The 26619-nt window shown below is 42.1% G+C and overlaps 1 protein-coding gene across 2 annotated transcripts in view; it reads left to right on the forward strand.

The window, feature by feature from the left end:
• LOC124161507 (netrin receptor UNC5B) overlaps positions 1-26619 on the forward strand; it is a 794019-nt gene that overhangs the window by 755062 nt on the left and 12338 nt on the right. For both annotated transcript variants that reach the window (XM_046537844.1, XM_046537846.1), the window contains 6 exons: positions 1813-2040; positions 6675-6725; positions 19701-19850; positions 20989-21717; positions 24871-25275; positions 26418-26608. In XM_046537844.1, coding sequence (XP_046393800.1) covers positions 1813-2040; positions 6675-6725; positions 19701-19850; positions 20989-21717; positions 24871-25275; positions 26418-26608 — 1754 coding nt within the window. The remainder of the gene's footprint in view (positions 1-1812; positions 2041-6674; positions 6726-19700; positions 19851-20988; positions 21718-24870; positions 25276-26417; positions 26609-26619) is intronic.

Below are 26619 nucleotides of genomic sequence, written 5' to 3' on the forward strand. Positions count from 1 at the left end.
ACTAGGGGGAGCAAAGATCGATTCAAATAATTGCGTTAGCATTTTAGCTAGCGACGTAATGCTTGTGAACTACTTGATGTAAGTTTACGTTTGAGCGATACTTTTGAGGGGTTTCTTTACTTTTGATTTACAGTACTTATTCTAAGTATCTTATTTATTTTGCTCTCAAGGAGACGGTTGGATATGAATTTTACACGTAGTTTAATAAGTAATATTGAACTGGGCAAGGAAGGATCAATTGCGAATTTAATGTTGCGGTAACCTTTTCTTTTTCATTTTATTTTTTCCTCCAAACCCTTTATATATTTTATTCCCTATTCCTGTTTATGGTTTGAAGTTCCTCTTTTAATGGAATAAGTTTCTCGAGCTTCCTACGATATGCCGCCTTGATATGGCGTCGGCGTTTCGAAAAAATAACTGATTATCATCATATTCTCCGTGGTTGGTCAGAATTCATGGTGAAATCCGACGCTATTTTAAAGCAACACGCTGTCCGAAGACCGAGAAACATTTTTATTTTAATTCAGCGGTAAAATCTAAAATAATTTATTTTCTATTTTTTCTTTCCATAACGGCTACTTTTAAGTTACTTTATTTTGATGTTATGGGTATTTTTCCTTATCTCATAATTATTTTGTTTTTAATTTGGGAAAAAATGGTATATATTTATTATTTAGCTTTAATTTTTCTACAGCCTTTATTTCAGACGGATTATTACCATTACTTTGTTGCCTTTTTTCCTTTCGGGATATTTCTGTTCATAATGAAGCTTTGTATTAAATTCCGCACTTAATTTAATGTTAACCGACCCAGGTTTTAAAAGCATGGTACCACTACTACTAGGTCCTAGAAAATCAAATTGAGCCACTGCAACCAAGACCGGCAGATATTAAATTAAGCTGGTAGTTTACTACTATTTATCATTTTGAAGATAAACATTTTTTTAATGGAGACAGAATGAATAAAACACTGAAAGTTCACCTAAATATTTTAATGCATGAGCTGGATTTCACTGCGGCTTGACATCATCAGGTAGTGAAGTCCGAGTTATGCATTAAAATATTTTGGTGAAATCGCTGTTTTGTTTATTCCGTTGGTTCCCAAAGTGGGCGCTCGAGGGGGTGGTGATCCCATCAAGGGGGGGGGGGACGAAAAGAGCTTAGGGGGCGGCAGGGAGGGCGCCAAAGGGCCATGAAAATGTGAAAAATGCAAATACTCAGTCATATTCCTAGTATCTCTGTTTTCGGGCTTCGGTTTTAAATTCACTTAGTTTTCGCGTCTGGGAGTAATTTAAACCATGTTTTCGCTTTTTTTTTAAGAAAGAACGGTTTAACAATATTTCCAAGCCTTTCTCGCTCAAGAAAAACTTTTGAACGGGTTTAATCTCACTCGGGCTATCGTTAACACAATTCACGACGCTGAGTACTTCGGCATTAAGGTTCAGCTTGAATAAAACTAGTGTGAATCCAGGTTGGAATCAGGTAGCCTGACAATTAGATTCGGTTCCATTATAATATCATTATTACAACGTTCCTCGTTTAGTTATTTTGTCTATCATTCTGATTATCATTTCGCAGTTACAGGTTTGGGAGCGTTGAGTATGGGCTTATGTATGCAACGGGGTGGTTGGTCGAAAAAGTTTGGGAAACACCGGTTTATACTGTCTGCACGAAGGAACAATGCCACCGAGTAAACGCGGAAACCGTTTCACTTCCTCAAAGTCACGCCTGAAAAGATTTCAGGTATTTCTCTCCGTGTTGTCATCGTTTTAATATGTCCTCTCTTTCATTTCTCCCCCGCGGATGCATGCAGCGGTGGACGGTCGGTGGAGCAGCTGGTCTTCGTGGTCGGCGTGCGGCCCCGATTGTCTGCACCACCGACGCCGCACCTGCAACAGCCCCCCACCCTCCAACGGGGGCAAGTACTGTCACGGACACGACCTAGCCACCACCAACTGCTCCAGCGGGATGTGCAGACCCTCCGACGCCTCTTCCTCCTCTTCGTCATCGTCATCGGCCAACACGGGAGCCGCCAGCGCCGGTGAGTGACATCTCCGTCCTTCTCATGCGCGGAATATGACTTGCCATTATACAGGGTGGAGAAAAACTTTGCCACGAAATGTTAACCGAAATGGCTGACGATGTTTAGGTCAAAAACTCACCGTTTTTAAACTTCAGAAACTTTGAGCCAAGCGCCCCGATTTGGCGCGAGTTTGCCCTGCTGCAGGATGCCTAAGGGTGCCTTCATAGCTCGGCTTTGAGTACTTGGGGGCGGAGCCGACTCATCGCAGCAAGTGGGAGCCCTTCACAGCTCTGCGTTGCGAAAACAAATGAAAGGGAAAAAGCGTTGGATCCTAAAAATCGGCCTGGGAGCATATCATCTTATGATTTCGAGCCAAACGCACAATACATATGTTGTTTTGTGCATTTTTACGCAATTTCATTTCTTAAAATATTCTTCTTAACTATAAATAGCATTTGAAGTTAATATGGCGACCATAATGTCGATAATCATGCATGTAATGATGGCCCTTGCCTATGCATTATTATGATCTTTAAATTTTATTTCCTATCTCGGAATATTCGGAAAAATAGCTAATTACATACACTCAGTGAACATGAGTAACGTGGAATGTTATCAGGAATATTTAATAATGATAACTGTTGTTCAAACAGATTGTCCTAGCCATGTTATCTAGATAGCTCTAACTGAGTAGATCTTGAGGGCACAATTATTAGATATCAATGGGAATTTAAACGACCGTAGTCACCAACAAGGAGCTCTCACGCTGCATTTTGCTTGTAATACCATTTACGGGTATGTGTTATGTTAACCTTTAGATACATCGTAATCTCCGGCAGGCAGAGCATTCCAAGTTGCATTGACGGTGAAGTTATTAGTTTACTAAAAAATATGATGATTTTTGTACACTACTATTTCACTAGTATTTGGAAGTAAAGGATAAAGGTTTTACACAGGATAATTATGGAAAATTGGAAAGTATCCGAGCCATATTGGATCTTCAAGATTCAAAAGCTTATTTTTTGGACAAAAGCTTCCAATACTGGATTATTCATTAATTTTTCAGCGACGATCAGAAAAATAGCCCATGGTGAACCCTTATTAGACCGTTTCCCTTTATCGCTTTACATTCCCATGAATGAAATAAATAATGCATCATGCGAGGACTAAACAATGATATCCTTTCGAAATTTTGCGTATTTCGATTGGAATTTCTGTTTTATATTACTTCAGTGAGCTTCCCTTTGCTTGGAGCATGGAAATGTGCTAATTTCTCATAACCTCTTTAAAAGGCATCTTGTAGTTTATGAGTTCTTGTGCGTTAACTAGATTTGGAATTGCTTGCACGGAGGATGAAAATGAACTCTGGCCTGTGTCTCAGATGATCCAACTATTTCGGGAACGCGTTAATCATTTTGCACTGCTTCTTTCGTGGAAATTCTTTGGGTCTCCCCTTCTCCTCCGGTCGGATTATCACCATCGCCGTATAAATAGCCACAGCACACATGTTAGCAATTAGCGCGTCCTGTCATCACCCCACCGAGGCGGCTGGATAGCGAGCGGCTCCATAAATTCGCGTGCATTAGAGACGGGGGTGGGACTGAGCTAAAGCGGAGACCTCATGCATAATCGGAGCGTCACCGTGCCCTCCAATTAAGGTCACGGCGTGGCCAAAAGGGTCCCCCACTCACCCCACGGAGTTTCCTCGGGGCGCCGCGAGGGGCTCTGCAAGCAGAAGCGATCCTCGACGTGTGTTTGTGCATCGGATACAAGAGCAGGGAGAACCACACTCGACCTTTAATTTCTTCCAAGCATTTTATTAAGAAGCGCGAAATTAAGTACTCTCCCAGGCAGACTGCATCTTGGAAGGTTACTCCAATTTCCCGTCAGTTGATTGTTGATATTAAATAACGTTTTCTGTGGTTTTCTTCCGGGTGAGAATGTCCATTTTCTCCAGCGTTTCGAGATCCAATACGTTCCTCTTCATCATGGAATAATGCTGATGCCTGATAGTGCTGCAAGCAGCTTTTATTTGCCTCTATTGATGTTGTCTTCGGTGTTTTGCAATGTCCAACTTCTTTTTCCCCGTATCAGGCTACCCTTGCCTAAATTTTTAGGCACCACTCCATCCTTTTATATCTAACTCCAAGTATTAGTTTCTGGGATAGATAAACCCTTGATAATTAAATCCTCATTCATTTTGAAGTTTTCGAAACATTTTGTCGATTTTTCCCGTACAATGTTTGCGATCTTTTTGATTCCAGTCTTTTTATGTTATTCCTCGTTATTATTGTCGTCATGCCACCACTATTATAATTATTGTTTACCTGTATCGCAGTTGTGGTCCCTTTCCATTGGTTGACACCGATTGTGTCCTCCAATGACGAAATAGTTTTCAGCACTGGCGTCCAACTAAGTCATTGGAGAACAAAAATCGAAGTCAACCAAATTGGAACACACTACATCTGCGTTACAAGCATAAATTCACGCCACAGCGTTGAAAATAGACACTCTCACCCGACTGAAAACCTGATAAAACCATTAATCAGTCTTTTCATCGGGAAAGCACCAGATGGCTCTTCAGTTGTTGACTTTTCTGCTGACGTTTCGTTAAACGAGTTGGTTCTCAGCCTGAAGAAGGGGAGCGTCTCATTTCCTGAAAGATCGGCAGCCAAGTCAACTATTACCCGACGGGAACCAAATAGCCTTCAAAAAATCATAAAAATTGCATGCCTATGTTAATTTCTTTTTTCTTATACTAATTTGTGAATTAACACTTAAATCGGAGGTAGTCCCTCGAAACTAAATATTAGCTCACCCAAATTAGCCTAAATATTCTCAACAAATTTAGCCTGCGAGAGAAATCGCTTGCAAGAGTGTGAATGACAACAAACCGCTCCGAGGGTCATGAATAAGATCCCGAAGTAGCGGGGTTGCGGCTACAACCTCCGCATGAGTTCGTGACGTCATCAACTTATCAGCGAAAGGGTTAAAGCCGTCGAAACATATGGGTCTCATTATTTTTCAAAATCTAACGCAATCAGTAGTAAAGGAAAATTGGCGAAGACAAATCGTTCTACTCGCAGAATTTTTGCATCTTGCGTGCCCTCTGTTTTACTCAGTTTCAAATTTCTACCGCTGGTTACGCCGCTCTTATTTGCTGACAAAAAAATATATAATAGGTCGAGTGAGGAGGCCGTAGTATGGGTGTCGGAGAATTCGTGCTTTAATTAGCTTTCGGTGAATTCCCGCTAATGGGGATTTTGGCGCCACTGTTTTGACGCCGCGAGCGTTGCCAACGGCGACGGAGTGTGGCCAGGGAAGTGGTGTGGCGGAAGGTCGGGTCGTAGGTATCGCATATAAGCGGTTAATCCGTGTGCGAGACTCGGATGCGCTGGAACGAAATTCCATCAACCGAGCCGACCTCACGTTTAATAAGTTCCTCTTCCTCCTCTCTCTCTATCTCTCCGGACTCCTACGATAAAACTTTCCGAGCAGAGCCCGCGGGGTCGGTGCAAAATTTAATCGCATCCTGGGCGACCCAGCGTCGAGATCTTAGTTAGCGGTCATCCCGCGAGAGGGCAGCTCAGCGGCGTCCGAGGTCAAGCCTTGAAGCCTTATGAGCTCTCGCCTCGGGCGAAGTCCTCGAAAATTGAGCCGACTGCGGCCGCAGCGAACTGGGAAAGTAGCACGAGAGAGATGTCTCTCGTTCTATCCGCAGTTAAAGTTTCAATGCATTACTCTGAAGGTTTAAGGGGGCTCACACAACTCCAGAAAACGGAAAGCGTTATGCTCGAAAAGTTATAGCAAGTGTCGCGGTATGAAAAAGGAACTATGTTCATACAACTATAACCCGAAGGACCAGAGAAATACAACGCACTTTTAAACATTCAAAAAATATATATTCATAACTTAAACAATATCATGAAAATAGTGAATAATAATGGGGGGAATTTCACTTATCAGTCAGTCTTCAGTCAGTAAGCCTCCTTGTCTGCAGTTCCGCCTACACTTGAGCACACTTGGGGGACGGGGGTATTTTGAGTTCTGTCGATATCGGTGACCAAACGTGAGTGAAAATTTCTAAGTATAACCTAAGTCATTTCAAATGATGAATTTTTTATTCATAAATAAAGTGATTCGTACTATTTGCATTCGACGATAAAGAACTGGTAGTTCCACAAGTTGAAACCTTTCTTTTTTGTCGAATCTACGAGAGGATGCCTTGTAAATCTGAGTAACAGCGTTATTCGTCATTCTATTATTCTTTGCCGTCAACGCTTAAATGATAAATTGAAGGCAATGACGATAAAAATTCGTCCTTCCTATAATTTATGCACTCCTTCGTCAAGGCAACGAAATGGTAAGCCTCGAGAATATGTAGGGACGATTTTCGCTCATGTTATAAGTCCCCTTGTCTCTTCTTCGTTTTTTGTTGGGGCGTCCTCTGGTAGCTCCTGTTTTTCGCTAATCCGCCTTTTACAATTATTGTTGCGTTCATGTTCTTTATAACAATCTTGTGTTTTTATTTGTTACTTCATAACCAAGTTTACAAATATTATTATCTACCAATTAATTTTTTTGTGTTTTTACCCTTATGGTTTGCAAGAAGGATGTCACTTATGGCCTTTTTGTTTTCTTTTCATTTCCAGGCACGAAAGATGATTTGGTGAACTACGATGGTGCCCATCTCGCTGAAGAAGGTAAGATAACTTTTTTATTTGTCTTCTCCTCGAGAAAAAATATTTTTTTTTCTAATACCACTATGGAAAACTTTATTGCTTTTTATAGAAGCAAGAGACTTTGAATGGTTACATCAACTTATCATTCAAAGTCTCTTGCTTTTATATCAAAATTAAATATCAACTGAAAGACTAATAAAATAGTATGCAGCAAAAGAGTGGAGGTTGGGATAAATATTAAACAAGGAAACCTTGTGTATGTGAAAGAATTTTGTTATCTAGGAAGTCAAATAGCCAACGATGGACGAATAAAGAAACAAATCGTAAATAAAATAGCACAGGCGAAGAGGGATTTCCGCAAAAAGAAGAATCTTTTCACAGCATAAAATAAGAGTATAAAAGTGAGGAAAAAAGTCGTCATATTCTACAAATGGAGCATGTTTCTATGTGGGAAGGAGGGTTGGACGTTGATAGGTGCACAGGAGTCAAGGCTAGAAGCATTCGAGATGTAATGCTGACTAAGAATAATGAAGATTAAATGGATTGAGATAGTAAGTAATCAGTAAGTGGTAAGAAGAGTGGGAGAAAGGAGAAGTCTTCGAAAAACCTTATCGAGAAGACGGGACTACTCATGTTGACCATATTACGAGACATGGCGGCCTGATGAAGACAATCGTAGGAGGGCAGGTGGAAGGGAAGAAGAGCAATAGACGGCCACGAATCAGTTACATAGGACAGGTTATATAGGATGTGAAAGATAAGAAATACATCTCTATGAAAAGACTATTATATAGGAGAGGGGAATGGAGAGCTGCGTCAATCCAATCGTAGTATTGTTGACTTATGATGTTGATGAATGCACTAGAAAATACTACTCACATTCCTTTGTCGATGTTTTAACCACTTTATTCGAAAGTTGTGATGAATTTTCGTTACAAATATGAGATCAATTTTTACCCTCATTTTCTTATATTTTACAACTCCGCTTCTCTCTCAAACGTGAAGCGTGTTGGAATGCTGACGGCGAATGGTACGTGAATTAGCGGTTACGTGTAACGTGAAAATTGTAGAAAGACAAGTGGAAGGGAAGAAGGGCGAGGGATGGCCCAAAATTCGTTCTATAGAACTAGTTGTAAATGATGTGAAAGAGAAGAAATACGTCGCTATGAAAAGGCTAGGAGAGAGGAATGGAGAGCTGCGTCAAATTAATCTTTGGGTAGTTGACTTATGATGAATAAAATAATTATTAAAAATTATATCACGTGCCCTTCGTGGCTCCGTTTACCAAAATTAAAATATGTCTTCCGATCCGACCCTAGTCCACATTTCTCGCCTCGATTCGTTTTTCGTCTCACGACTGTCTTCATCGCTCGGCGCCGCGCCGCCGTGAAAGGACGGCAACCCGCATGCCAAACAAGCAAGGCGGTTTGTTATGGTTGCATCTCCTGCAGGGGAAAGGAAGTCTCACTCACTCGCTAATGCTGATGGGTGCTCCTATATTTTATCCGATCACATTAAACCTGGGATTCGAACCCGAATCTCAGGGGTAAGAAGCCAACACACTAGCCACCACGCCAACGCGAGACCAGTCGTCTTCTGATCGCCCTTCCTTCACGGAATTTTCTCAACACTGAGTGTCCCTAAACTGTCTAGATTCGCAGAAACACCCTTATGTTCGCCCGCACTCCCTGTACAACCTCCGTCCCTCTTCGATGAGTGGGGGTTGGGGGTGGAAATAGTCGAGACTTCCATTTCGAATCCAAAAGACCTCTCCTCCTGAGCCAAAGAAAGTCCTTTGGTACCCGCATAGTCGCCAGCTCAAAGCACTGCGATAAATGGCTCCCCCCTTCCCCTCCTTGTGGAATGCAAGGAAATCCATATAAACGTCTCAAGAGCCCTCTCCTATCTTTCAACCCTCCTTCCGACATTCGAAGCTATGCCACCTTCCCCACCCTCTCTTTGCAATCCCCGAACCCCTGAAGGAATAATGCGGACACCCCTGCCTACTCCTCGCGTCCACACACCCTCCCATCCGCCCCTGCGTCTCCTCGCAACGCCCTCTTGCGTTTCACTTCTTTCCTATTTCACCCTCCGCTGGAATACCACCGCCGCTCTTGTCACTCAAATCCTCCTCCATCCTTCAATATATATATATGTCCTTTCTTTCCTTCCCCCAGTTCCAATCTAACCACCCCCTAAGCCACCCTGGTCTCATTATGTTGTCCACAACCCCTCCCATTCCCATCCCACCAGACGTCGCTGCCAAGGCAGGAATATTTCGCATTTTTTCATGTCTGCTCTCCATCGCGCTGTCTATTTCTTCTGGATCCAGCTCTTTTCCATCCGTGCTGTATTGTATTTTGAATGCGAGTTGGAATCTATAGTACAGCATTCGTGAGCGGCCTCAAGTATGACCTTGGGACGCCGCTCATAACGTTCATCCATTGATTCTTCACATTTTAACTGCGGAGCCCCTATTCTAGTTCAGGTGGCTGTTTTCTTGGTGTTTACAGTTTGATTTGTTTTTAATATAACTTAAATTACTTCAGAAGGTCATGTCATACCTCGAATCTGCTCACAGCCGGAATGTCATGTGGATCACAGTCTACAGAAAATTTAGTCTCTTGACCACAATAATGACTCGTTTTAATTGTAATTTTAAGAATACTACCGCTGGTTTAGCTCAAATAAGTTCGGATTCGAAGTCCGTTATTCATGTAATCGTAATATGACTCGGCGGCGGATCGGAAAACGGAAAATTACTTGTTCCTTTATTGTTCAAACTCATCATACCCCATCACATTTCTACCCGTATACTAGAAAAATTATTAATTTTCAGGGAATGAATTTCATGAATTATATTTCTTCTACGAATTGTTTTATGGCATCTGTTCAATCAGTATAAAATAATTCTGTAGCGTGCTAGTCTGTATGCGTTTTGCGCAGTTAAACGTAAGGGTATATCTCAGTCGTAAAAAGTGCTACAGGGATAAGGTTTGGTGCTTTCGACGTAGAATCTTCGCGCGCTCATTTTAGATTTGGTCCCAATGTTGTAGCTTGACATTGGGTCAAGTTACGTGCGAAAGACGTGCAAAAACGGACTGTAAATGCCCTGTCCACAAAAAGGGAGAAAAACAGTGGCGTGACAATATCAATTCCATGTCCCCTCAAATCCCCTGTGACCATTCCTCGCAATTGTCTCATGATTCTCGCGATTGGGCCGTGATTCTCATGATTGGGCCATGGCAAGCAACAGCCGGTAGCCCAGCTAGGTCAACTTGGGTGGAGAGCACGCAGGTGGACACTGCTAGTGTGAAGTGATTATATGCGTTCCGTGTCTTTCCATTTTGTGAAGGACTCCTCCAAAACCACTGATTTGGAGATGGTTATTGTATACCTTATTTGTGTTAGTTTCCGGAGGATGAAATAGAATTTTAGATCAATGATATATAGATGAATTATAGACTAATAGACGATTTTCCGCTGCTTTCGGATCTACACCGCGCGTCTTCATTATCTCGCCGGCGTGACAGTTTCGCCGGCCTTCACGTCGCCTTCTTCACGTCGCTAAAAAGAGGATGGCAGTTTGTCGACGGCCTTATATACCTCAACCTTTGGGGTTGAGCTTGCTCCCTTTGGAGCAGGTTGGTGTGTTGCCTAGTGTGTTGGGTTGCCTTAGGTGTTTGAGTGCCTTTTAAGAGTATTCATGTACAGCAGTCCGCCCTTCGGATGGGACGTTATACAACGGATGAGGGCTCAGGGGAGCCCTTCGAGGATACAACGCACCGGGGCCGGGAACCAAGCCAGTGGCTTATACTCCCGATCACCCGGGGAGGGGGAGGAGAGGAAGGGAAAAGGAAAGAGGCGCCGCCGCGATAGGAGCTCGACGACGCCTCTGGGAGAGGAAAGGTGCGGAAGGAACGGGAGAGGGAAAGACATCTCAACGCTATAGAAGCGAAGCTATAGAGGGCCCTACTATTAGCGAAACCAGGCAAAGCCATTAATATACCAACGATTATGGTGAATTTTCCTATAAATGAGAAAAATCCATCGATCAAATCGAAGGGACGTTATACAGTGGTCCACTTGGCGCCTTTCGTTTTGAGCAGACTAATGCCGATGCCGGGTTTCCTCCACCATTCCGTCTCTACCGAATACCACACCAAAATAGGGAGGAGGAGGAGAAGGGGAGGAATGAGGTTTTCCAGCCCCCTCTCCCTGCATCAAGTGCGGCTAATTACACGGAAGACATTGTGACATATCCCGTCCTCTCTCTTGCCCCGCACCCCTCGTTGGCGTCTGCGAACCACCCCATTCACCCCTACCCTCCACCCCGCATCACTCTTGCCTCCCCCGTCACGCATTGCATAGCACGTCCACTCGATAGCACCAAAAGCCGCCTTTTTGAGGAGCGGGAAGTTTTGAAGTGGAAAGAATTTTGCCTGTTTCAGCTGATCACCGAACCATAGATGATCTATTTTTTCTCGTTAATCCACTTCGTGACGCCAAATAATTAGTATAGTGAATGTTGTATTCGTAATAACATACTAGCAAATATATATCCTTTGTCTTTCTGTTCTATTACGGGTAAATAATAATATCTGAAAACTCCCACATTGAATTGCTGATGCTTACAACAAATTTTCTATCTGTGCCTTAATAGAGAGCAGTGCGACTAATATTTTCTGATTAAAACATTTGATAAATTTTTTGTACAGAAACACAGCGAAAAATGTGTTTTCTTTAAGAATTTAATACATTCAAGGTTTTTGACAATTTCAACAAATAATTTAAATTCACGTGTGGTGTAAGTGTATTGCAACAGTGTAATAGAACCGTATAATACTATTGAAATAAAAGTATTTGTGGGAAATCGCGTGTAACTTATAATTTACTAATATGTTAGATTTCCTCTAACATATTAGTAAATTATAGTCCTGAAACAGGTCTCTGTATTCTGAAAGAATTTTTATTTTTTACTTCTTTCCAGCAAAGACTTCTGTAAAAATATTAAATATATTTTACTATGAATTTATTTTTATTTCGTGCAACAATACTCAATTTATTGACTTTCCTTAATAATATATTTTCTTTGTTTCAAGCTCCGTGTACAGCGTTTCCGCTTTTAAACTTTTTTTCACTTGTTTAGTCGGTTTATCAAAATTTGGACGATCGTTCATTACGTTTTTAGCAATAATATCAAACTTTTTTTGGCAGGTCCGAAGTTGTTTTTATTGAATATATTCAGATTATTTTACCAAAATAAGAGTACCCACAATTTTTCATGTTGACGAGTACAAAAAAAAAGCTAACTGAAATTGATTGATTCTTCAAAACTGAGTAGATAAAAAGATTTTTCCACGCATACGATGAAAACGTCAAAAATTACTCTCTTATCATCGGTTGAAACTTATTATGTTATCATAGGATTATGATTCTTAATTAATTAAAATTATTTTTTTCGCACAACCTATTATGGCGCATGTGACCTCGAAAGACTCGGTTTCCGTTCATGCCTGCATTTTAAGTTTTTCCCTCTAATGACCTTACTCCCGGGTAACAACCAAAATTTGAGTGGCGCTAGGGTCTTTGTGAGATGGGCAAATGAAGTGGGATGAGTTTTTGGGGTTTTTCAATGAGCAGTTGTTTCATTATGTAGCGTAACGTGTCTCTGATCTATCGATTCCCCTAATTTATAGAATCAGAGTACTAGGTGATTTTTCTTATGTAACGGTACCGGTATTTGATCCATCAAATCCTCTTAATTACGTAATTAGAGGACTTAAAACGCCCACGAAACGTGTAGTGGTGGTGAGAGAAAGACGAGGTTTTTTAACCGTGTCAAACAGGATGCTGGGATCTCCCGAGCAACGGCGGAGGGGGGGCGCGTGTTTTCCTGTACTGGGGAAGCAACCCCTCGCAAAGCAGGCGACAGAATCCGTTATAATTGGTCGGGAAGGGAGGGGGGGGGTAAATTATGGGCGCTTTATATCAGAGGGGAACGGGGTTGCTATAGTCGGAGGGCCCTTGTGATGGCTCGAGGATTTCCCGCCGAAGGCTTTCTGAAGGAGGAGGGTTTTTGAAGGGCGTCGGGGGGGTTAGAGTAGTTTTTTTGCGCCACTCGAGGGGGCATTTAGTTAGCGGCACAAGTGGATGGAAAGGGATTTTGGCTGAAGTGGTAGGAGTCTTGAAGAGCAGCAGAAATACGAAGGCGTCGGGCCGTGCCTTGAGAATGCCCCCGTGAGGGTCTTGCGCCCTTAACCCTCTTCTCTGCAGATGGGGGTGTCGCCCAGGCACCCCCATCTCTAATCGCTGTACACCTCCGGGTGCCGACCGTAGTCTTCCTCAGCAGAGGGCGTATTTCTTAAGGACGTTTTACACAGGGCACGTAATGGTGTTTGCTGTAATTTTCAACGTTTACATTGAAAAAGCCATTAATGAAATCAAAGAAAAGGAATTGGGAGTGAATATCCATGGAGAAAAAATTTGCATGCTAAGATTTGCCGATGACATAGCCGTAATTGCAGAAACAGAGAAGGATTTGAAAAATATTCTGGTTAATATGGGTTGGGTAATGAGTAGATATCAACTGAAAATAAGCACGAAGAAAACCAAGATCTTAGTATGCAGCAGAAGAGAAGAATTCAAGACCAACATTAAAATAGGGAGGCAAAAACTGATAGAGGTGGATGAATTCTGTTATTTGGGAAGCAAGATAACTAGTGACGGGAGAAGCAAGAAAGAAATTATCAGCAGAATAGCCCAGGCGAAGAGAGCATTCCACCAAAAGAGAGACCTGCTTACAGCGGGAAACTTAAATATAGAAGTAAAGAAACAATTTATAAGAACCTACATCTGGAGTATGCTCCTATACGGAAGTGAGGCATGGACAATGACCGCAGCGGAGAAAGCAATGATAGAGGCCTTTGAAATGTGGTGCTACAGAAGAATGATGAAAATCAAATGGATCGACCGAGTTAGTAACGAGGAAGTCCTAAGAAGGGTAGGAGAGAAGAGAAGCCTCATGAAAACCTTAATAAGAAGACGGAACAACCTTATAGGCCACATCTTGAGACATGATGGCCTGATGAAGACAATCGTCGAAGGACAGGTGGAAGGCAAGAATGGAAAAGGAAGACCTCGAACAAAATATATGGAACAAGTAAAGAGAGATGTGAAAGAGAAGAAATACGTAGGAGTGAAAAGATTAGCTGATAGGAGAACTGAGTGGAGAGCTGCGTCAAACCAATCCTAGGATTGTTGACCAGTGATGATGATGATGAGAAGAAAGAGTGGGGAAAAATTGAAGTCTTCTCAAACTCGTAGACAGGTGCGGAGAAGTCAAAATGGAAAGCAACTGATGTGAGTGTAAAACTGGCTGAAACCAATCTTTGAGCCTGAATCACACTATCATTTTTGTTGCGAAAAGTGATCACTATCGCGATCACTAGAGTGATCACTCGCAAATGATCGCAGCCGGCAATTGTTTTTCGCGATCGCGATGAGGATTCCCATCGCTATTTTTCATCACTCGTCCGGTCGCTTTTTCCGTCGCTAAAACCGTCACTAAAACCCCATATCAGCCAATCGGAACGCAAGCCCGTATGGAGCGATTGGAGCGCAACGTTTGACAATCGTGGGAACGACACAGATAAACAAACACGCAATATTTTCGTTATGCGGGTCTCATGACAACGAGCTGTGATATTGAAAGTGATGCGAAAGGCGACGGCGGGAGGGACCGTGTGATTCAGAATGATCACTTGCGCGATCACTTTTCGCGACGGGAAGAGTGATCGCGATAGTGATCACTTTAGATCTTTAACTAGTTTTAGGCTTTAGATCGGTAACTGGTGATGGTGATGATAATGCCCAATATCATTATATCTTAAAAATTACTACTATCGTCCTTTAGTCTACTTGGTGGTGCCTTAGCTGCCTTTTTTATTTCTTCTATGGTATCCATGGTGGCATTCGGTTTTTTCCTTGCTTTCCTCGCTTTGTCAGGACTCCAATTCATATAATTACTGTCGAGAAAATGACACACTCATCTTTTCTCTCTTTCGATCCTCTACTCATTGTTTCTCACATGTGCTATTCTTCACCGTTTCTACCACGCGCCAATTCGCATATGTGCCTCCAGGGCCTCCCGCGGGCAAATAGAGTGTGAGCAGATGATAATAATTATGAATGCGCACGCGCAAGAGTTAAACAATGATCCGGTGGTGTCGTCTCCATTAGTTCCCCCCGCTGCCACTGCGCTGCCGTCGCTGTCATCCGGGCGAGCTTTGTGCTGCCACTCAGCGGCCGGGGGACAAATAAGGGTGTGTGTTCTCCACTCTTTTGTTTTCATTAAATCTGTCACCCTCTACGGTGTCTTCATTTCTTTTCGTTCTTTGGGCCAATTCCAGCATGCGTGTGGCAGCAGGAGCATCTTTTTTATTTACCAACGGTATGTATTTATATTTCGCCTCTCGCTGCGCTGCAGTCGGAAGCTGCGGGCTGGGACGTTCTTTTGTTTCGAAGGACTCAAGAGCAGGAGAGATACAACGTGTGCGTGCGTGTCTCCTTAAACCGCTTTGTGCGTTTGTGTCCCTCCTCTGTCCTCTCCTTCACTTGGACAGGTAGCGACGCGTACGCCGCGAAAAGTTGAATTATCCGAGCAATTCTTACATTTATAGCTAAATCTACGTTTACGATCACCTACCACTTTATACCCCGCTCTCATTACTATCGCCCATACAATCTTAAGCGGAAATCGTTGCGTTTAAACATGTAATGTTGTTATGCGTCGTTAACGCTGTTTATGTGTGGGCGCCGAAAAGAGAAAAGCGAAATTTTGCCGAATTAGTGATTTAAGAGAAGAAGCCACTCAAAAAATCATTATCACCTTGAGTTTCATAAATACAAATACAATGAAATAATTAGAGGGTCGAATAACAGTGATGGTTTTTGAAAACCATTTAAAATACACTTTTCTAAACGATGACAAAAATCTAGCCTCGAGGAAACGGCCTGCTTCCTCCATATGTACGCAGTTCTCCTGCTTCCGATGTTGAAAAAGGAGCTCTCCGTCTAATATATTGTCCATTCGCAATCGTTTAAATCACCGTCAGAGCCAGACGCAGCCGCGGAACAATGAATGGCTGGCCAGGAATCGACACCTTTGAGGGGAGAGTGGGGAGAAGTGCGGGTGGACGCCATGTTGGCCAAACGACAATCGCGATTCCTTCCGCTCGATTGGTATTTCTTCTCACTCGATTGCGCCTTTCGCGTCCACGGGCGCACTCTACATGCGACTGGGACGACCTCACCCTTCCCCAACTGTGAGTGAACGAATTAATGGTGTAAAGGGGGCGGGGGTAAAGAATGGAGACAAGTCGGGTGACGAACACATAACTCACCTCGCGCCATGCAAGGCTCACACACTCTTCATCTGGCTCTGATCGCTGTCTCGAAAATGGTATTTTTCTCTTTCCGATAAAGAATGACGCCCTCTGCCTTCGTGTGGTGTTTTATGCACTTGGAGTAGAGTAGAGGTATTTTTTGCCATGAATGTCTTCTTCTTGAGCTTGAGGTATGAGTTTCTAGTTTACTTCATGCATCCCGGTTAAAAAAGAAAGCGAATTTTCAAGTTTGTATCACAAGAGAAAATACTTTCAGATTTGTGTCCGAATATTCTGCACAAACCTGTAGTGATCGTGGAGGGGGGGATTCAAGCCATCACTGCGGTGTTCGAAATTTTTGGAGCTTTTATGGCGATGAGTATGAAACGGTGTTCTAGCAAATCGGCCAGATAATTCGAAGGACTCGATTTTTTTAGACAAGAGAAGGATTACATTGGAGAAATCAGTAATGCTCACAGTGCTAAAGGTTCAAATGTACACGGAGTAATCTATGTATCATGGTTTGATACACAATGTCAGCAATAGGGTGGTTTCCTATTATTTTTTATTGCCTAAATCGAAAGATAATTACTCCTGTAGTACACATTTCACGCTTTTAGATTTTTAAATGACGATATCTATTTTTCGCGATTAAACGATAAGTGAAAATTTTACAATCCTGCGAAAACGCGACGGCTCAGTAGGAATGCTGGGAAAAGTCCGTGTGACGTCATTCTGGTTCCCTCTGCCGCTAAGTGGGGCGACCTTGGGGCGAGGCTTTGAGCGCTGATACGACGCCGGATGCTAGCAGGTAGCAGTGTACCCTGCTAGCAGGTAGCGCTTTGCTTAAATAAGGATTATCATTACCTTATCAAACGAAGGAAACTTTCCGAGCTTAGGCAATTTTAATAGGTGAGTATTAAGAGATGTTTCCCTGAGCTCTGTGCCTCATGCATGCATTGTTAATCTCATACGATGTAAAACATCTATCTTCTTGTGTAGAAATTAGGTCCCTGTGACGTCACGTGGAGTGGCATCGCATGGGCACCAATGTGGCCTTTTTCAAATGAGGTTAAAATTGACCATTGCCATTCGTTTAAACTGGGATTTGTAAAACCAAATAATTTATATATCATGAATACACTAATGGTGGGTAAGGAATCGCAGTCAATGCATTTCGTTTTCTTTGATGAAGGAAACTACCCTATTGCAGAAAAACCACACCTGTAATAGGCTGCGATCGTATGGGATCTGGTGCAGAAATACTGAATCCGTGAACTGAATGAAATACAAAGGATGGCTGCGCGGTTCGTCAAAAACTGCTTTCGGGCGTATAGAAAGCGTCACCCAGATGTTAAGCGAATCAGGCTGGGAGCCTCTAGAGAGTCGGAGGCTGCGCGCAAAATTTTTTTTGCTTGAACAATTGAGAATCTTTGAGAGCGACTAGGAGAACATTATCTCGGAGCACCACTATATTTCCAGGTCCGACAAAAACGTTAAATTAAGAGAGATATTTTTCCCAACTGATAGATATCGATGGATAAGTTCTAACATAACGTATCTCAAAAATAGCAACTTTTCAGGAAGGCACAAAAACGATTAATTTCTTTTACTTGCACAGGGAAATTAAAAACCAAAAGTTCATAAAACTGAAAAAGAGGCATTCATTTGCAAATGAAGAGTTTTTCTTTGGTTGTATTTTATTTTTTAATGCTATTACACTTTGTTTAAGATACCTGTCTCAAACCGGCCGAATTTGAGATACGTGTTGTTAGAACTTAACCATCGATATGGGAATTCGTTCTCCCTCCGAGCCAATAAGGGCTTAAATAAATGCTATTCCTGACTTTATTTTACCATTTACTTTTAATACGTAAACGGCGGTTGTCCCTCCACCCACTGCCCCACGCCTTTTTATGTGGCTTACGGGCTAGTTTGTTGATGTTCATGGTGAAACAAAACCCAGTACTGTTCCACAAACTTTTTATTATTAGCTGTCATCTAGTTTCGACGTTAATACCGTCATTATCAAGACTAACAGAGCTTTTTTTGTAGTATGAACGGTGCAAATGACGGTATAAACGTCGAAACTAGTTGACAGCTAATAATAAAAAGTTTGTGGAGCAGTACTGGATTTTGTTTCACCATGAAAATTTCATCGTTCCACCAATTAACGTACAAATCAGTTGATTTTTATAGTTTGTAGATGTAGATGAGAATTTCCATTTCATTTGCCGAGGTGGCCAGACCACGTCGTAAGTGTCATCTGGCTGCTCAGATCGGAGCATTCTTATGGAGGTTATTGCACTGAGGTAGCCAGCGACGTGGTCAGACTCCTCGGCCATCTGCTGGCAGCCAAGCCCGGTAGCTGTACTGGTCTCCACATTGAATTTCAATTGCTTAATTACCGAACTCAAGTGTCCCCTCCATTGGCCACTGGGTTCGATAGCCAGTTGCGTCGCTCGGCTGCGTGGCCTGGTAATCGTGTAATGACGGCCTTAGCTGACCTCCTCTTAACTAACTCCCCCCCGAAATTTTCCCCCTCTCTAATTGAAACCTCTCTTTCCCTTTTTCCGAAGTTCTTTTTGTGGCTAAGGTCTTGATTTCGTATCTCCTATCACTTGACGAGACAGGTCGAATGTATTATATTCGTGTGTTTAATCCATTTCTGTTGGCGGAAAGGCATCGATGGATGAGAGGAATTCGCGGAGCATTCTCCCGGCCGAGCGGAAGCATTGCATCTTATCCTCGATGGATGGATGTTTCCTACGTATTCCAGTCAGATATCCGGTGCAAGAGCATCTATAGTTTCCATTCCCTCCACGGCGTCGCGTCGCCGCGGTTCGGGGGGTAGCTGTGTGGGGTCTTTGATTATGTTCCGTCTTGCGCGAGATGTTAAGTGATGGATGGCTATTGCCCTCTGCAATGGAATAAGTGAGGCGAGTCGCCATTTAATAAATTTCAATTGGTTTCCATGGATACTAGGCATGCGCGGAGCGACAAGCGATCCCGTTTGTGTGGGTTGCAGAAACGGGTTCTCAGGAGCGGTTTCATTCAGCGCTGATACTTTAGATTTGAACAACTTGCAGTTCCGGTTTGGCGAATATTTGTCTCGAAAGGATATAACGTGTACCTTTGGTAATAAATATCTTGCGCAGACAATTATTTCATTCTTACCTCGAGATGGCCCTTTGAGCTGGGAAATCAATATCAACCGAAATTTATTCAGCCTACTTCCTCCTTTATCAAGAAATTTTAGAAATTTTCTCCTTCTTGTGAATTTCATCGTGCATTTTATTAATGCCCTTGCATTTTCCTATTACCGTCACAGCGTTATCCATAGTTTTTAATCCGAAATTATATTGAATTGGCCAGTCTGGTTCTCTGTTTACTCGTGAATTAAATTTTCCTCCTACAGTTTTAAAATTCTCTATAATCCAGTTTTTTTATTTTTTTATACTCACATTCCTCAAGTTAAGAAGATTTTTCCCAAAGAAGCTGCTGCCATTAATATAAAATGGCCCAAAAAACCGGAATCTAGTGATTAGTAGCTTTAAATTTGTGTGTCACCTTTCTCATGTTTGTTTTTTATCTTTGTTCCTCCAAATAGCAACTCGCGCTGCTGTGGAGACGGATGTGGCACTGTATATTGGTCTCGCCGTGGCAGTTGTGGTGTTTGCCGTTGTGGCGCTGCTCATCGTGAGGCTCCTTCGACGGAAGGGACGCGATCACTCCATGTACGACATGGCTGGATCCTCTGGTAAGCCAACATTAATGCAGAGCTTCCATAACTTCCTCACTCAATGAGAGAATAGGGAAGTTACTGAGTTAACAGTAATGGTTGCATTTCTTTATTTTTACTGGCGATTGTTACATTTTCTAAAATTAAACTATCATATGCACTCTTGTTTCTTTCCTTAAGTAATCGTAACTTTTCTTCACGTACGCTATCACAGCACGCACATAACTCAATAAGCTTGCGTACTGTAAATGGATTACAGCAGCCCCACGCACATAACTTCACTATGTTACCATAATAATTGCTGTAGTTGCAGTTCAAATGTTAAGAGGAAAGTGAAACTGGAAATTTATTAATTGTTGGGGCCATTCAATTGTAATATTCGTTGATTGCCAGAAATATTTCTTAAATTTATTCCCTATGGTTGGTTTGTAGATGTACTAAATCCCAGATGTTATAGATATTAGAGTTCATTCGACTTCATGTGTTGCTTTTTTTTAATTTTTTTAACTGTATCACAATCTGTAATGCAAAAAACCATTGTTGAACAAGCCCATTGGCTCTCTCCTTTCCTTTCAGCTTCAGTACTGAGTCATTTGCTGTTTAACGTTCCTGGATTAACTTTGTGAAATCAGGATGTAGGGAAATAAAATTCTCTCGGTTCCACACTGATAATATGTTTCTTACCATGGACCAGTGGCACAGTAAGGGGGGGTTTTGGGGGATAAAACCCGCCCACCCCCCAGAGCTCAAAGAAATTTTTAAGTTTAATCTATTTAACTTAATTGGGTTGATATTACTAATAGGATTGTGTAAGGATTAATAAAATATCCCTTGGAAAGCAAAGCTAACCATTTTGAACCATTTATCTTAAAATTCCACAATTTATTAATCTCGAACCTACCGCTTATCCTGGTGGGTATTCCATACCCTACACACCCCGGTATTTGTTGCACCTAAACCCCCCCCCATCCCCCCTCAGCTTTAATTCCTAGCTGCGCTCCTGGTTGACACCATATTCAGTAGTTTCGACACCATGTGTTAATTATGATTACTTTGGTTGCTTATAAATGGTCAGTGTGGAATATAATGTGTGAATTCTTTCCTGATTCATTGTCTTTGTTTCCGGATGCATTATGAGCCTGTTCTCCCATTGCAGACTATCAGCCTGAGTACTTCCCCGACCAGTCCAAGAAGGGCATACCCCTGCAGCCTGACCTGACGCAGACCTCGGCCACCGGCGGTGGTGGTGGCGCTGTGGTGCAGGGCAGTGGCCCCCCTCCTCCCCCTCCACGCACCCTCCCGCCCTCGGAGGCACCTCTCCTGCCCTCCGGCCCCTCGTCCCTCTTCTACGAGTACCCCTACTCCGACCCCCTGCCCCTCAGCGCCGCCTCCTCCACCCACTCCTCCTCTTCGTCTGCCTCCTCCACTGCCACCGCCTCCGATTCGTGCTCCGCCTCCACGGCCGCTGCTGGAGGGGGCGGTGGAGGCAGGCCCTGCCTCTCCGAGCACCACTACGACGTGCCGCACTACGCCGCCCCCGGGCAGCCCCCAGGGGGAGGGGGAGGCACCAGGCCGCCCCCTCTGCCCCCCCTCATTCCCCCACCCCCGAACACGGCCTCGGTGCCGTGCCAGACCACGTCGTCATCCTCGAAAGGGGGAGGTGGTAGCGGGTCGTCCTCGCCCTACCACGAGCCCCTGTGCTGCGAGGGGGCGGCAGAGTCATCTGGTGGTGCCTCTGAGAGCCTGTGCGACCTGGGGGAGGAGGACGAGGAGGACTTGTTGGAAGACGGGGAGGGCATGGAGGTGGAGGAGGTTGGTGCCTCACCGAGAAGGCACGACCAACAGCACTCGCTCTCCAATGGAAGCCTCTGCAGCTCACACTCCTGTGAGTACCTCTTACAGAATCATCTATCTGGACGCATCCATACTGCACACATAAAATGTATAAATTTTTAATCTAATTCAATGGAAGTTTAAAAGCTTATTCAAAGTGTCAGAACATTCATATTAAGTATGATATTTAACCCTTTGGCTGCAGTAGCTAGGTAACATGTCCTCCTCTCTTGGGTGGAAAATTTTCCAGTGAAGCCAGAGCCTTTTTTTCTGCTTGAATTTGCAGAGCTATTAAAAGACCTTTGAAATCCCTTGCTTATCCTTTGCCTTGGGGCTCAAGGTTTGGAGCCCTCGCACTAAGGGATGGATTGGTGGAACATTGGATAATTTAGTGAAAGTATTTGATTTGCAAAAATCTAAGGAACTAATATTACATGAAGTTTGCTTGTAATTTTATGTTTAATTTGATACCAAACATCTTGCTTGACCCTTACTCAAATTGGTGAAAGTCATCTGTGCATTTTATTTCTGGCATTTTATCTTGAGAGTGCATTGAAAGGGTAACAGAAGGACGGGCTGGTTCTTAAAGGGGAATTGGATGAGAAATTTTCTTGATTGTTGGAGATTGAGAAAAACCTCATTACAACCATTGATTTATCACTTAATGTCATGAGTGGAAAAACGTAATGTTATTCAATAGTGTTCAATAAATCTTTATTAAGAAGTGAGCATAATTAACAGGTAAAAAAAAGTTGTTACTTCAAAAAGCTGGATAATACTTAATAAGATATAAAATATAATTACTTAGTAAATTATGCAACAACTAAAATTTAAGATTTAACCACACACAATTCATTATTCAACAATAGCACATTTTCATGTTAATTTCAATGAGAAAGACTCTATAAAAGGTCCACCAATCTCTCCACCACTTTCCCCATGACGAGGGAATGGTTGCTCAGAGGAGGTTATTCAGGTTATGGTGTGTGGAATAATTTGATTTTGGGCACAGTTTTATGGCACAAAGTATAATGGAGGGGTAAAAGCAAAGGGAATCAATTTCATTAGGGACAGTGCCATAATAGTGCAGTTGTACCTGGCAAGATAAAATGATATACTATCTAATCAGAAAATACCGCTGCCCTCAGCTGCATGAATGTGAAACAATTTGTTAATTCATATAAATCAGAATTTTCAGCAAACGGCTAAAATGGAGTTACAGTCTAAAAACTATGTTGATAGTTTTATTGAAGGAAACTATCTGAGATACATAATAAGTCATGCATGAATTTATTTGAAATCCTCTGGTGAAGTCTTAATAATTAGATGCATTTGAAGTGAAGTAGGACAATCCTAATACATAATGGCATGTTGCATCCCTCCATTCCTGCCTTCCTGAAGCTAATTCCTTCATTTTGTTATCTCAAGCTCTTCTTCTTTATGCCCTCCTTTATCTATCTTGATTCCTTATCTCTGGGACTTCTTTGGGAAAATTTTCCTTTAATCTTTTTTATGTGAGCAGCCCTTTAATTAATACCCAGTCAGCACAAAAGATAATTTAGACAGAAATTATTCAGGTAATTTGGGGCAAATTTACCCTGGGAGCCTTTACCCTTTCTTTACCACGTAATTACTTGCGTGCAGAATTGCCAACTGTGAAGTGTAAAAAATATATTGTGAGGCATTTGTTTAATTGTATGAGGTCGAGAAAATTTTTAAGTAGAATGGTTAAGTTCAATATATCCACAGTGACACTATAGTGATATTTTTCAAATTATTTTCGATTTACTTTTGCAAATAGTTTCACATTATGTTCATGCTATCGATGAAAGGCTATGGTCATTAACAAAAATTCAATTACTCAAAAATTACCTGATAATTTTCATAAATAAATAAAGAATAGTACTAATTTTCATCGGATAATTATTTTCCTTAAAATAATTTTATGAAAGATTGAATTAACATCTTGACAGTTGGCTATTTTGGATCCTCAGCTGTGATTTGCGACTAGTGGACCTCGACTCGATGGCTACGAGTGAACAAATAAACAATGAAGGAGGAACATGAACGCGACTGCAAGTGCTTGAGTAACGTGCCTGGCAATTATAATTTCTAGCTATTACTGGAGCATGAAGTAAACTAAACTAAGTTGTCTGATACAATGCTGAAAATAGTCAAATATAATTCAGTGGAAAATTTGACCAGAGACTTGCATCACTTATCGTTGTGACACCATGGTGAGACAATATACTTTTTAATAACCAACATAACTGAAATTTGGTTCCCACAACCTCTGCTAAAGTATAGCGCTCTTTAGTTACAATGATTTCATTGAAAATTTCAGGTGAAAAAGTTTGGAAAAGCAGTTTTCAGGATTCTCGTTTAGGCAATTTTGTTTCCTCGTAATCATGCCCTAAGGAGTTCGGTGTGGAAGCTATTGGCACCAAGTGCTCAACGGAAGAAAATTACTTCCAAGTTTAACATTTTTTCTATTTTAAATGAAATCAAATTGGCAATTCCTCTTAAAACATAACTGTTATTTATTTTGGTCATTTCTCTTTCTTCGAGTACGTTTGTCCTCTTGAATGTGGGTTTTATTTTTTGTTATTCTCTTTCACCAAGTGGTTATTTCCTAATATTAATTTCTTACTTGTATATTTAGTAACTTTTCATCACAATAAAGTTATTCTTCAATATCAATGTCAATTTTGTTCATTTATCGTGTATATGAATGCCTATAGTGCATTAAAGCTATGCGTACTGTTAGCTCACAATAGCACCGATAGAGGGAGTGTCGTCATGTTTATTATAAAGCTCCACAGATGGCTCTGATGTCGCATCGGGAAGCTTTACCCGGAAAAAGTACAAATTTTACGTATGTTTTACCACGAAATGACCCGAATTTTACCACTTAAATTTACAGATATTTTACCCATAAACAAGCGGGTTACCCATCTTTTACCACAATTTTACCCGTGTAAAACTAGGGTAATAATGGGGTAAAATATCTTTTGTGCTGACTGGGATAAGTAATGAAGACGTGAGCTTTGATACTCCTTTCCACTTACATGGATGTATAGGATTGTATATATTTTATCTATCTTGACTTTAGCCATGCAAATGTATGCATTGCCAATGGTGAAGTGAAGTTATTATCATTGCCAATCTGAGTAAGCCTAACCTTTCTCCTTTCTTTCCTCATCAGCTGCATCTGGCAGGAGTTTGGACCGACCGCCTGTGCCACCAATGCCGGCATCACAGCAGCCTGTCACCCCAGCATCCAACTCGTTCCCTGGCAGGCGGCAGCAGCGGCGGAAGGCAAGGAGGTCAGGTCCGAGCCGCAGCCGTGGCAACAACGTGCCCCCCCTCTACCCCTCCTCTGCCTCCCAGGTTGCCGGGCCAAACGCCGAGGTGGCCAGGGGACGGTTTGGGCCCGGCTCCCCAGCCGGCCGAGTTTGCTTGCCAGAGTCTGGGATAACGCTCTGCATTCCCGAGGGGGCCGTCGGAACCCCTGTCACCGGACCGGAAGCTGTGTCTGCATCCCCAACGGCAACGTGCGAACTGTGGGTGGCAGTGATGAGAGATGATGGGGAAAGGCCGAGACTACCGGGTGAGTCACAGTGGCTTATCCCAAGGCCATTTTCCATTGAAATTCATGCAGGAGGGTCTCCACTGGTAATATTTGTTAAAAAATGTGTGTGAAAGACCTTTAAAGCAGTATTAATGATTCGTAAAGTGATGTTATTACATGATGCATTTAACCACGCAATTACTTGGCTGAAGAAATGCTCTTTCACGGATGAAATTAGAACAGGCTATTTCCTAGGCATTTGTTCATGCAGTTTTGGTTGTATACATGGTCCAATTTCGATGGTGAATGTATTTATGTGTCTACCTGTGTGGGTAAATTCATCATATAATTATGCCTTTAGAGCCATTTTTTATTTAATAATCCAACCATGGGTGCCTGCAACAAATTACCGGACATTTTTGTTTCTGAGCTGGGTAGCATTTTGTGTTTAATGCCTGTGTCCTCGGGTCTAAAGACTGTTGTCCAAAACTACCTGTTTCGTCATTTCCTAGATCTAATAATGGATCCAAAGCAGCATCATATGTCATTTTTATATGTAAAAGATACCATTTTTATATTGCTACTGACAATTACTTATACAAATATCATTTTTATCATAAAAATTTGATATCTTATAGCACCACTAATTTAGAAAAAGTGATAGCAAGAATTATCACCTGACAAATAAAGAGTAACTGGCCATTCTTTGGCCAGTTTTAATATTTTGCACAGTTGTGTGCCCAAGCAGTTTTCTGAAATTGAAGACAAAATAACTTTTTTTCATTTAGGCATTTTAGTGATACCTATTTTAGACCAAAATCTTATAATTGGCAAATATCACTTCAGTGATAAAATACTGTATATCTCTGAATATAGTCCCCCCTTTTTTTCAAAAATGCCTATGGTGAAAGTGCAGGGGGGGACTATATTCAAATGCATTTTTTTTAACTTTTCCTCCTATAAATTAGGGGGGGGGGAGAACATATTCGGAGAAATGCGGTATGTCATAATTTTCCACCTGTAAATGGTGTCGCTGATGTTATCTTTTTGAAGACTAAATAGAAAAAACTGACGAAAAGTGATAATTTGTAAAAGATATCAATAAGCTTCCAGAGTACACTCAGGGATATTTATGTACTACTCAGTTCTATCCCTTCATCAATTCTTCGCATTAATTACAGAGGGTATGACTCAGCTGAGTCCGGTCGTGGCTTGGGGAGCTACAAATTCAATCCAGCCGCTGATGGTTAAGCCAATCATTTTAAGTTGCCACCATTGTGCAGATCTGAGGCATGGAGGCCCATGGCGCATTTCGGTTTGGTGGAAAACTGAGTGGTCAGACGATGAGTCCAACGGGAGCCCAAAATGGCAGGTAAGTTCGCT

Source organism: Ischnura elegans, chromosome 6 (assembly GCF_921293095.1).
Source record: "Ischnura elegans chromosome 6, ioIscEleg1.1, whole genome shotgun sequence".
NCBI classification, from domain to species: domain Eukaryota; kingdom Metazoa; phylum Arthropoda; class Insecta; order Odonata; family Coenagrionidae; genus Ischnura; species Ischnura elegans.